The following is a 12578-nucleotide window of genomic DNA, read 5'->3' on the forward strand; positions in this document are numbered from 1 at the left end:
ATGGCCTGCATTCTCCTATGGTATTACTTTCCAATTGACCGCACTGACGTTTCCCACTGCAGCCTTGCAGGCATTCAAATTCAGCAGACCAACTGTTTGCACAAATATGGTGCTGCTGTATTACAGTCCATTTACAGCATGTTAACACAGCAACAATTTATTTTAATCTGTAGAGATCTAGGGCAAAGCGTTCACAATTTGGCAAATGATGGCAAATTCTGTGTGAATGCAATGCTATTACTTTCCTTATCAACTACACTACTTGATTTCCAGCCAGCAGTGTTCAGCCAAGCTGTCCACCTCACTGACTGTAACTGTGCAAAAGGGTCTGTTTTGTGATATTTGTCAACAATAAAGCAGCATCTGTGTTATGTACTTGAGTGGTGATCACTACTTAACCTGTGGGAGGGTAGAGAAACTGAAAATTGTGCCATAGCAAAGTAATGAGAACAAGGAGGTTTGAATACATTGAGATAACATTACATTTATTTGCTCAGTACAGATACACAACATGTACATCTTATAATACCATATAGGCTTGTCACCTACAAAGCATTATGGAATGAAAAATATCTTATTTGTCACAGAGACTCACTTTCACAACAGCAAAATTAAACATGTTTGATCATTTGCATTATCCAAACATTCTCCAACTGTAAAAGCATACGCCTTCCAAAAACATTATCACAAATTAAACTGCCCTGACGTACGAAACGTGACATGGTTTGCCAGGATCTAATACAGTAATGGCTGGATTATCTCAATCTGAAATTTACAAATGGCCCTTTGTTGACTGTGAGCAACTTCCAACTTTCATTGTGGACAAAAGCACATGCAGAGTGAAATTCCTGCATCTTTTGGGACATTTCCAGACCGAGGTTTTGTTACAGTGGTCACCCTCGTCTTGATCTGATAATAATCTCTTGAGCAGAACAGCTGGGTCATGAGTCAGCCATTAATGGGGGTCTGGTGTGGCCTATTTAGAGCCTTACGAAAACACAGAGAAGAAAATCCAATACAGATTAAGAGACGGATAAGAGAATACTGTTGTGTGGGAATGTGTGTGTTAAAGTGCACTTAAAGGGTGAGGCTGTTGCCTGTTCGGGTACTGTCTACTCTAAGACACAAAAGCCAACCAGCGTTCAGTTCGTGTAAAATACTTTTGTTGTTAATTACCAAATTAACTGAAAGTATAAAGTTCTCCAAACTGACAGGACAATATGGTACAGATAACCTTTTGTGCCTCAAGATTGATTTCATAGGGTGTTTTGAAAAAGGCTTCAATCGCACCTTTCAATGTCATGTGTTTTATGTCTGGATTAAATCAAAGACACAGTTTCTACAATTTTATTTACATTGATCCACAAATACAATATGCTACATGAGGACTATGCTTGTTCCCAAGACAGATACACATCTGGGTAGCCCAACTCTTCAAAATGGCAATGCACCTAAAGCTGTCTGCCAACCACACAAGATGCCAGAAGAGGAAGGTGAAGAAGCAGCAGTCACTCTCTAATGGCTCTGGATTACTTGTAAAGGGCTTAAAATAAATTAAAAAGACACACAAAGATATAAGAACTCTGGAAACAGGGGAGCTACGGAAGGTAGGAAGTGTTGTAATCGTCCTTATTTGCACCAATTTTATGTATTCTTTTCATACCTAAAAAAACAAGAAGATGGTCTTCCAATTTTGCTACTCTGCCCCATCAACAATTATTTTGAGGGCTGCATTTAAACCACAAATGGCTTCCCGAACCAGCCACAATGTCTATATTGCTTCTTGTTATCTCAAATCCTACCTAACATGGCACCGCCCCTCGAGACAGCCACCACTATAGTGTTGCTCCTTGAGAACATGAGAGTCGTTCGTTTTCCCACAGGAAAAAGAAAAAGTGTGTGTGTGTGTGTGTGTGTTTGTGCTAATGAGTATGTTTTGGCACAATAATTTCCCAAGACACTTTGCCCTGAATCTTACACATTTCTGAGGAACTGTACCATTAACTGCTGCAAAATTTACACATTTTTAGTGCTGAACTTCTGTCTTCAAATTCAGTGAAATCTTTTTTTTTCCAATCACAGAAGACAGAAATTGACCAAGTAAAATAAAATGTATCTTCATGAAGACAACGCTTTAATCATTTCAATAGGTAAGCATGCTAAATCTACTTAGCGCCCGCGACACTTCACAAGAGAATAGACAGAAGCTAAGTAATTTTACAAAAATAAACTTCTGTGGTTTGACAATCAGATCAGACATTCAATACGCCATTTCTGTACACACCATTTCTGTACACGCCATTTCCGAACAAAAGACTGTACAAATAGGAAAGATTACAATATTTGGCAATGCTTCACAGATGACAGCCAAAATATTTAAAGACAACATGTGAATCTATCTACCACCACTGTACATCATACTCACATACACTCACAAGATACAGTATACTCGAGGGGAGTGATGTGCAGCTTAGTAAAGCAATGAAACTCGGTTTAGCACCCCTGCTAGAACACCGTTAACAGTCCAACTCAGCCAATGGTCGCCTCCTAACATTCCTGCATACACACACTCATACACACCTATACACACATGAACAAATAAATTAAAATACACAATATTAAATGAACAGTTCTGAGCCTTGTGTTTGCTCCTGGTTATTTTCAGTTTTACAGATGAGTTGACTTGTGAATTAACAGTGAGATTCTTTAATTACTCAACAACAATAGGGGTTTAGGTTTTTCTGTACTGAGTATGAAATCAAGGCTAGCTAATGTACATTTTCATGTCAATTTCCAGTCTGTGCCTTCCTTCTAAAAACAGTCACATGTCTATAAATTAAGCCCTCCCTAACTGTATGGAAAACACTTTCTCAACAGTTTATTTTCACATCAAGGCAACAATATGTCACTATATACTGAGAAAGAGTCGTATTCATGCCCACAAGGCATCACTGAGCCAACACAGTGCAGTGGACCTACACAAACTTTGTGTACATCCCACTTACGTTTTACTAAATCTTCCTATTTTAGATATTTAGAAAAACAATATCATAATCCAAGAAGATCTGTTGAACTTTCTTTGGTAGATTAAATATATAAAGCTAGATTATCTGCACCTAAACAAACCATGACATGAGTCTCTATTGTTGAAAAAAGAGATTGTTTTTCACAATTTTTGAATTTATGAGACATTATGCACACTTGGATTCATTTGGGCTTTAAATTAGTCTTGATAAATTTGTATTTAAAATCAAAATTGAATGAAATGAACCCACAAAACTACACATGGGGACAAAAGGACGGAATGCAACATGTGCATGCACATATTGGCGCACATACACACACACAACTGAGGATAACAGGAAGTCTTCAAGATGCTGCACAGAGGTGAGAGGTCAGCCCGCAGGCAGACTGAATGAGCTTTTTGTCTGTTCTGTTCATGTGATCCTCTTGTGTTAGAGTGTGTGTGTTTGTGTGTGCATGCACTAGTCCCCAAATATGGGCAAAATAATGATGTAAATTTGAAATTTCCACAATCACATATCCAAGACTTCTCATTAGACTATTCTTCTCAGCAAATCCCAAAGACAAGCGGTAAGGATCACAGTTCAAGGGTCATTCATCTAAGTACATTTCGTTTTAACCTTTGATTAAAAGCCTTTAAATCAGCCCAATGATGTACCAACAATCAGTGTAAAGTAAGTGTAAAAATACATCCTTTCTTGGTCTTGCTTTGCCTTTGACACAGTTATGAAAAAGTGTAGTTACATAATCAAACAACAAAGGTGCCATGAAACTGACAAAGATCCTAAAAATGAAATGATGAATTCACTAAAAATGCTTTTTGTCAGGCTAACAGTCGTACACCCAAACTGGGCAGCATCTCATCTCATATATTACAAATGGCAGGCTCAATGTGTGAACACACAGTTTAGTTACAGACATAACATCAATCTTAAAATATAATAATACAACTATCTAAAAGTTCAGAGTTTATGAATAAATGTCTTGATGCTCACAATAAGTTCAGTCAATGCAAACAAACTAGAAAATGTCATGTGCTGGGACAAGATCTACATTATTTCTTTCCACTTCTCAATCAGTCAACAAGAGACACAACAAATGCACAAACACACAGTTGCATCACTTTTAGTATTCAGGTACTGAGGGCGGGTAAGAGCAAGTGAAAACATTTAAAGAGCTTGCTGTTGGCAGTTCACCTCGGCACCACATTACTAAAACACAGCAGTCAACTGTTGTTGTGTTTTGCATTCATTTCTTCTTTTTTGCATTCAGCTCATACTGTGCTGATGATCTGGCAACAAAGGTCGCACTGTTTCACATACAGCTTTTCAGAACACTTTTCTTGTAATATTTTGGCAAAATAAATTAAAGATTCACTTCCTATATAAGGAAACTGATGAAAATGTTCACTTCTCCAGAGATTTTCAGACACCTTCTTCCCCTCTTCCATCTATCATCCCTGTCCATACAGTACAGTACGCTGAGTTTCCTTGAGCATTTAAAAACACCTTGCAGGGCTATTTAGGCCTCCTTCAGTGCTCTGCTCTTGACTCCCTTTCTCTGTCTTTGCCCGCTGTGGCGTGTGCAGAGAGGACGCCTGTGTAACCTCCAAATGCGACAGAAACAGCAGTGGCAGATTGACGCCTCCTTCCATCTCTTTACAGCACATTTAAGCTTTAAAGAGGAGACATTTTACAGCAAGCACACCAGGCATCTTTTAAAAAAGTTCAAATGCCAATTTGGCACAAGAGTTTCTGCTGTGCCTGCTCTACACATGACACGTTGTGCCAATTGTTATTTCTCCGTGACCGTATCCGTACCCCGGTCCTGCACATCCTTTTTCAATGGAGCCAACGAAAGCCTTTTTGGTGTTCCTAACTCCAAAGCCACTGCCGCTGCGCTGTAAGCAGAAGGAGCAGAGGCGTTTGAGGCCCTTCCTGAAGGCAGAATTGGAGAGGCTGTAGATGAGACAGTTACAGAAGCTGTTGCTGATGGCCAGCCACGTGGTTAGGAATGAGGCTGCAGGGTGGTGGTAGATCCCCCCGCTCTCCAACAGAAAATAGAGGATGTAGGGCAACCACAGGATATAAAACACACTCGTAATGCGGAACAGTACCATAGCGTATCGCTTGTCCGGGTATGTTGATGTGGGCTGCTGATACTGTGGTTGGGACAAGTGGGGCAACTGTCCTTGCTCTACTGCACTGCTGTCCTTGACCGCAGATCCCGCTGTCAATCCTGAACCCTGCAGCTGTTGGGGTCGGTAGCGCGCGTGGCGCTCGCTGATCTCCCGGGTGTGTTGTCGACAGATCTTGAAGATGTTGGCGTAAGTGAAGCAGACAGTGAGAGCAGCAGGGGCGTAGAGCAGTGCAACAATAAAAGTGGTGAAAGCCGGACGAGTCCTCCACTCAACTGCGCACCACTCCACCACATCCCCGTGGTAACCAGGTTTCCCCCACCCAAGAAAAGACGGGAGAAACACCAAAGCAGAGTACAACCATATCAGAACGATGCAGCAGCGCACTCGACAGGGTGTCACTAGGGACGCATAAGTCAGAGGTCGTGTGATGGCGATGTAGCGGTCTACACTCACACATGCTAATGACACCATTGAAACTGATTTCAAAACAGACACCATGTACCCGAACACCTGGCAGGTGAGTTTGGGATCGAGGCCCTGGAGGTGATGGAGGAGGGACAGGGAGGGGAACAGGCAGCTCACCCCCACCAGCAGATCAGCGTACGCCATAGTCTGGATGAAAGTGCTGGTGGTGTGCTGGCTGAGCAGGGGGGCACAGTGAAACACAAAAATCACCACCAAGTTGCCAGAAATAATGAGAACAGTGAGGAGAAGTATGATAGAGACTTCAAGGAGGCAGGTGCTGAAAATTTGGGAATAGCCTATCTCAAGCAGGCAGAAGGGAGCAGATAAGTTTGACGGGTCAGCTAGGCTCTGGTTCAGTGGATCCAGGGAGGAATTCATCATCTTGGGCAGGAATACGTGTCCGAGGGGCCCTTCAAGGGTACGATGAACCAAAGAACCTGCTATTTTGACAGGTAGCTGGCTGGTTCTGAAAGTAGCCGTATGGTTTCAGTCCAAACGAAAAGCTCCATGCTGCGGTTCCATGATGAGACTGCTGCCATCTGCCATTTCTAATGCAGGAGGGATGGAAAGGACAGAGAAAGGTGAGGAAGCCCCCTGGGTTTGTCCTCGGTGCAGGCGGTTGTGGTTTTTTCAGAATACAAAACCACCGGGGTAGAAACAGATTAACACACAAAAAGAGACGTGTGTATTCCTTGTCTTCTTTTTTTTCCAGATAAAGCAAACCCAGCTGAAGGCACAAAAAGGGAACAAAAAAACAGACAGAAATGTGACTTTGTTTAAAGGAATTCCAGTCCGATCTATGCTTGAAATGCCTCCGCTCCCTATAAAGTCAAAGATGTCTTCAACATCTGCTGCAGCTGCAGAAAGCACTGACTGAAGCTCTCTTATCTGTCTGTAGTCCACAGAGTCACAGACACAGCTTCCAGTGAAAAGACATTATTGTGTAATGTGCTGCGTGCATAAATTGAGGAAAGGAGGCATTAAGGGTAATTCCTCCTTTTCCTTCTGTCCTCCTTCTTCCTCTTCTTTTTCCTCTTGTTCCTTGCCTCTCCTTCACCCTCTTTTCACCACTCCTCCGTGTCCGCTTGCTCTTGTCTCAGTTTCTGTCTGGTCCTTCGCAGTAAGATCACAGCAGACTGCCATGAGCTGAAGGGATGAAGGCGGTGCGCGGGGGTGACTGATATTTAAAACACGCGCACACACATACAAACACACCTCAGCTGTTATTTCTATCTAGAGGAGCAGCAACTCTGTCTGGACTGGAAATGAGGTAGGCAGGCATACCGATGCTGGGAGAACCCCCCGTGTTCATTTATCCTTCTTTGCTCTGTCTCTCTCACTCCCTCTGCCTCTCTCTCTACAGAAACAGTGGCACCGAGGCCCCTCCCCTTCCCCGTGGCTCCAACCAATGATCAACTGCAAGGGCACGAGGCTTGCCTCCTTCCCCCACCCTCTCAACCCTCCCTGTTTTGTTTTGCTTTTTTGTTGCTTTTTTTTTTTTTTTTTTTTTTTGGTGCCAGTGTTTCTCATAATCAACCCGGAGACTCAAACTCGGTTTCACACTGTCAAATTAGAAACATTCAGTGTTAACAAAGCTCAAAATTGACATTGGAGTGTTCACAGCCTCTCACCTAATTCCCAAAAGACAGGACATTTTGAGCTGTAAGAATGGACGTTGTCCTCCTTCACTGCAGAAAAGTTATTGTATTTGTCTAAAGGAAAACAATAACTGTGTGCCTGGGTGCAGTTTACAGGAAATATTTCTTTTCCTAATCTGATTGTTAACTAAGGACACACAGTCCAGGACAGCGGGTCCCCATTTAGCTTTGTGCATATAAGTATACTATACAGTACGTGCTTATTATCGTACAAAGGGTAAATCAGCTCTTTATGTGTGTGGGTTTTAAAATCACATTTCGTGAATAAAAAGCACAGGGACAAACTGTGAGAAAAGTGCTGCCACTTAAATGATAGTCTTTCATTTCTTTTGAAAGCATCCATTAAGGTCAATGTGTTACATTTTTTTAAATGTATTTATGAAGGGAGCCTTGACTGCATTTTAACTGGCTCTGGGATTTCTTTTATTCTGGTATTCTACTGTAAAATGAATTAAACTTCACGCGATAAATCAATTTATAATAATCTAGTCATTTTTAGATTTGTAATCGACTAATAATAAACAGCAGCAACAGAAAAGCTTAAGAGGCTGCGAGACGAATTTGAATACATGAAAGCACAGCGCAAATAATTTAATTTGCGCTCACAGCACAGTGTGTAATTAGATGCCGATTCACTAACGCAGCAAGTAATTATGCAATTAGTAACTGGCTCTGCCTTCTAGGTGCAAACTGCAAGTGAAGGAGACATTGAAAGCCGCAATTCAGTGTTGGCGGTTCAGCATGTTCAAATAAAAATGTTGCTAAAAATAACATTTCCTAGGGCCACTTAAAGTGTACTGGAGAAATTCACAGGTTTAAAACATATCTAAAAAAACGGACTAATGTAGCAGAAAACGGTATATAAAGGTGTGCATAAGACTACTGACAAAAAAAAAATAAAAAAAAAATAAAAAACACCACTTGTCTAGCGATGTCTAGTTCTAGTCTAGCTCAGGTTTAATAAACTAATAAACTCAACTAAGACGGTTTACTATACTGTAAAACTGTATATTTTACTTGCTTTGCTGACATTACATACAATAGCTGTAATAGCCTTAATCAAACCTGGACACTTAAAAAAGAATTCTATGACTAGGTTGAACTGTGATGTTCTTCTTCAGGTATTTGTACTGAAACTTGCGGCTGGAGTGTCATGTGGGAATGTCTTAACATAAAGCATTACAAAAAATCATATTAGAGGTCACATTGGCAATGTTCCCAGTAATGAAACATACCATTTATATAAAATGAACACACTGAAATAGCATCCCATTAAAAAATAAGCACATGCTCACACAGTTCTCAGTACTTGTGCCTTTTACAACGGTACTTGTGTAATATATAATTACACAAACGGCCTACTTTATGGTCTGAACAGATATATAAGTGTTTGCTTTTTGTCTGCTGTTGAACTTTGCAACTCTATGTGTGTGCACGTGTCTCTGAAAGAGCAGGAAAGAGACAGAAACTACATGTGGACTCGTAGAAATAGTCAGTACTAAGTTGCAACTACTGAATTTCTTATAAAAGTAGTCTTAATGTTGTAAGAGAGTAGAGCTGCAACGATTAATTGAATATTGAACAAAATTCTCTGATGCCAGCTTCTTAAATGTGACAGTATCTTCGGGTTGCGGACAAAACAAGAAATTTGAGGACGTCATCTTGTGCTTTAGGAAACACTGATTGATGTTTTTCACCATTTTCTGATGTTTTATAGGCCAAAAACTTAGCAATCAATCAAGAAACTAACTCACACATAAATAGATTGCAGCCTGAAAACACAGTACAAACAAGATCCAAACTTTTTCAGATTATATTCATGTTTCACGTAACAGAATGTTTGCATATGACCAGTAACTTTGTCCATGTACGTCTGAGTGTGCATGTCCTTCTGTCTACTTGGCCAGAGAGCCCTACACAGATATGCACCTGCTCCTGATTTTGCATGCATCATCAGATGCTGCACCTCCATTTAACACGAGAGTTGCTTTGACACAGTCAGCTATACCCAGGTAGCACGACCTCACCAGACATCTTTTAATCTGCCTCCAGGCAACATTAACAGCCAGCGTTTTATTGCAAGACTCTGAAGGACTCAGCTGAACACTCTGTTTTACTTTTCTTTAAAAGCAGGTTAGCCTTGCAAGTCCCTGTCAGCCCTTCTGCAAAGCGCCTACTTAATCTGTGTTAGATTAATAACCAGCTGAGTTATTTTTAGATCATATGATGTGCTGATTACATTTAATTACTCAGGATCCTGTGCTAAAATTAGAAACTTCAGTGGGTAGTAATCACTGTCAGGTTTAGTGCTGCATGGTCTACATCCTCTTCCTAATGGATTTCTGAAGACTGCAGAGTGAGTCTCGTGCAGGGCAATTTGGTGTAGCGTGATGGAGACCCAAACATACCCACACAGCCACTCTCACACACGCGCACACACACACACACACACACACCAGCCTGCACCTTTCTCCCCCGCAATCCAGACACACTCCCATGCTTTCACGCATCTCCTCTGCCCACCACACGAGGAGCTAAAAATAGATGACAGTACAACGAAAAGGGTTGGAGCAAGAGGAGGGATGGGAGGAAAGGATGAGGAAGGGACTCAAAGAAAACACAGAGCTCATCAAAGACGAGAGAAGGAAGAGGTGGAGGAGAGAAAGACATACAATGTTGCACAAACAAATCAGTACGAAGAAAAGCAAGCTGTGAGAACGGGGAAGAAGGAAGAGCATGATGTACTGTCACCTGGTTGCCAGGCTGAGCACAACTTAGTCCTGTCAGCTATGTAACTAATGTTTCCTCGCAGCTTGTTAATCTCTGAAGGACAGGCGTCCAGCAGCTTGACCACAAGCCTGGCAACAATACAGTGGCCGTAAACTCCTGTAAAGCGTGTGTTAAAAATACTGTGCTTAATACTTTTCATGTTCTCATGTCAAATAATATTATTGGTTAATAACGTGATTGGTCTTTACTGACATTGCTGTAACTACTGTAAGGGTGGGATTTAATTAATGCTTAATATCAGTGGTGATTCATCTGCAAAATGCCAGCAAATGTTTTTCATTTTTACTTTAAGGAATACTTTGCAGATTTTCAACCAGCATCATAACTATGTGGGTGGTATGTGTAAATGAACTGTGGTAGAATTCCCTGCATCTCACCAGCACCCAGATCAGATTTTTGCTGGCTCTAGGGCTGTTGCCCAGACTACACATTGCCCTTTACCATTTTCGTATGCCCACTAGCACAGATACAAAGAGTATAGAAGCAGATCAGGAGAGAGACCTGCCCCTCCCTCTCAAACTCAGACCAAACTCCGATCAAACTGTAAAACTAGGCAACTAGTGCCAATCAAATATAAACCAAGATTCTGTTACTGGATTGCCTATTTCTCACCTCAAATATCTTCAGAAACATATTTTACTGCACTGTTTAGCTGTAATATGAGAATTTGTGAACTGGAAGTGGGCGCCAAACTGTTTCCTGTATTGTAAAAACTGAGGAAACTGAGATCAAACAGTAAAACTAGGCAGTGCTGATCAAATGTGTGCCAAGATTCTGTTACTGGATTGTTTATTTCTCACCTAAAAGATCTTTAGAAACATGTTTTAGTGTACTGTTCAGTTGTAATATGAGAATTTGTAAACAGGGAGTTGCCGCCAAACTGTTTCCTGTATTGTAAAAACTGAGGAAACTGAGATCAAACAGTAAAACTAGGCAGCGCTGATCAAATATAAACCAAGATTTTGTTACTACATTGTTTAATTCTCAACCAAAAGATCTTCACAAACATATTTTAGTGCACTGTTTAGCCATGAGAAATTATAAACAGGAGGTGGGCGCCTTTCCTTTATTGTAAAAACTGAGAAAACTGAAATTAAACAGTAAAACTAGGCTGTGCTGATTAAACCTGAGCCAAGATTCTGTGACTGCATTGCCTTTATCTGCTTAAAAAGGCTTTCAGAAACATATTTTGCCTCAAAGTTTGAATGTAATTTGAGATTATTTGTTATCAGCTGGCCGCCATATTGTTTGCTGTGTCAAAACAGACAAGCGTGGACTGTCAACCACCAGCAGGAGTGCCTATTGATCTCGTGTGGTGCGATGCATTCTGGTAGTTGTAGGTTTTCATCTCTTGAGCAAAAGCGTATGCCATAGCTCCTTTACCTCTGTTTTCTGTCATCATGTAGCACCAATTTCAAAAGTATTTGCATCTTTCTACTACATACAGCCCAGTTTTATGAAAGGATGGTCTTTCCAGCAGTGAAATACTTCTTTAACTAACAAAAAATAATTCATTCCGAAAAAGGGAATACATTTTCTGTTGACAAGCTGAGTTAATCAACCATTAAAAGAAAAAAATCATTAACTTGCAACTGCCTTTCTGGTTGACTTCCATCTGATTATTATTAACAACCACCATCCAGCACAATTCAGCTGGTGGCTCATAATCCTGATAAGTCTGCTCTGTTTCAATATAAATATAAAAATAAGCAGTCACACCATGCCAAGTTTTGTATCAGCGTGATATGACAGAGAAAAAAAGGACTGATCAGCTGATGCCCTATCAAAGGTTTTTACTAAAACAGGAAACATCTGGTAGGAATAGAAATGGAAAGAATTTCAAAGAACTGGACAGCTAACACACCCTCATTAATATCTGAGAATTAATGATGTTTATCTTTGTGGTCTCCACGGTGAGCCTGGAGCTAGTACATAAAAGTAATACCAACATCAGGCGAGGGCGGTGAGAGTTGTTACATAGTCACAGACAAAAACATTATTATAATAAGATACACAAAAGCCTGTTCACATTCAACTGCAGAAAATATTTCCAAATTCTTTCATCTGACTGTCTGAACCTTCAGGCATCCACTGTGTGTTTTATAATGTGGGAAACTGGCTTCAAAGCAGGATACGAAAACATCTAAAAGTATTTCCATTTCAGCTGAAGTCAGAACGGCAATGCACACATAAACCTATGGGACAGGGAGACAGGCGGGCCTACAGTCACACAGAAAAAGAAAGAGGCAGACACGCCAGGCCGCCAAGGCAGCGGGAGAGGAGCGAGAAAGAGGCAAGCAGACAGTGTGACAAAACACAAATGAGCAGGTAGACAGAGAGAGGCAGGAAGACACGCGAGTTGACAGGAGCACAAACAGGTCTAGGTAGAAGTCAGGCGTACACAAATACAAACGGTTATAAAGACAGACAGGCATACAGGTCATTATGTGGGTCAGACTTAGACAGGCAGGCAGACAGACAGATATGAGCACTTGTTTTTT

The 12578-nt window shown here is 41.0% G+C and overlaps 2 protein-coding genes across 3 annotated transcripts in view; both read right to left on the bottom strand.

Annotated features, from left to right (window-relative positions):
• Positions 1-12578, bottom strand: part of LOC126395233 (rab GTPase-activating protein 1) — a 101184-nt gene that overhangs the window by 46100 nt on the left and 42506 nt on the right. The gene's annotated exons all lie outside the window — the stretch shown is intronic.
• On the bottom strand, positions 255-8161 carry LOC126395234 (probable G-protein coupled receptor 21). The gene has a single exon (XM_050052544.1). The coding sequence runs from the start codon at positions 6008-6010 to the stop codon at positions 4793-4795; it is 1218 nt and encodes a 405-aa protein (XP_049908501.1). The 5' UTR covers positions 6011-8161; the 3' UTR covers positions 255-4792.

Source organism: Epinephelus moara, chromosome 9 (assembly GCF_006386435.1).
Source record: "Epinephelus moara isolate mb chromosome 9, YSFRI_EMoa_1.0, whole genome shotgun sequence".
In the NCBI taxonomy this organism is placed as follows: Eukaryota; Metazoa; Chordata; class Actinopteri; order Perciformes; family Serranidae; genus Epinephelus; species Epinephelus moara.

Bases quoted from the DNA above. Each gene is read 5' to 3' on its own strand.
- LOC126395234 (XM_050052544.1), bottom strand. From the start codon at position 6,010: ATGATGAATTCCTCCCTGGATCCACTGAACCAGAGCCTAGCTGACCCG.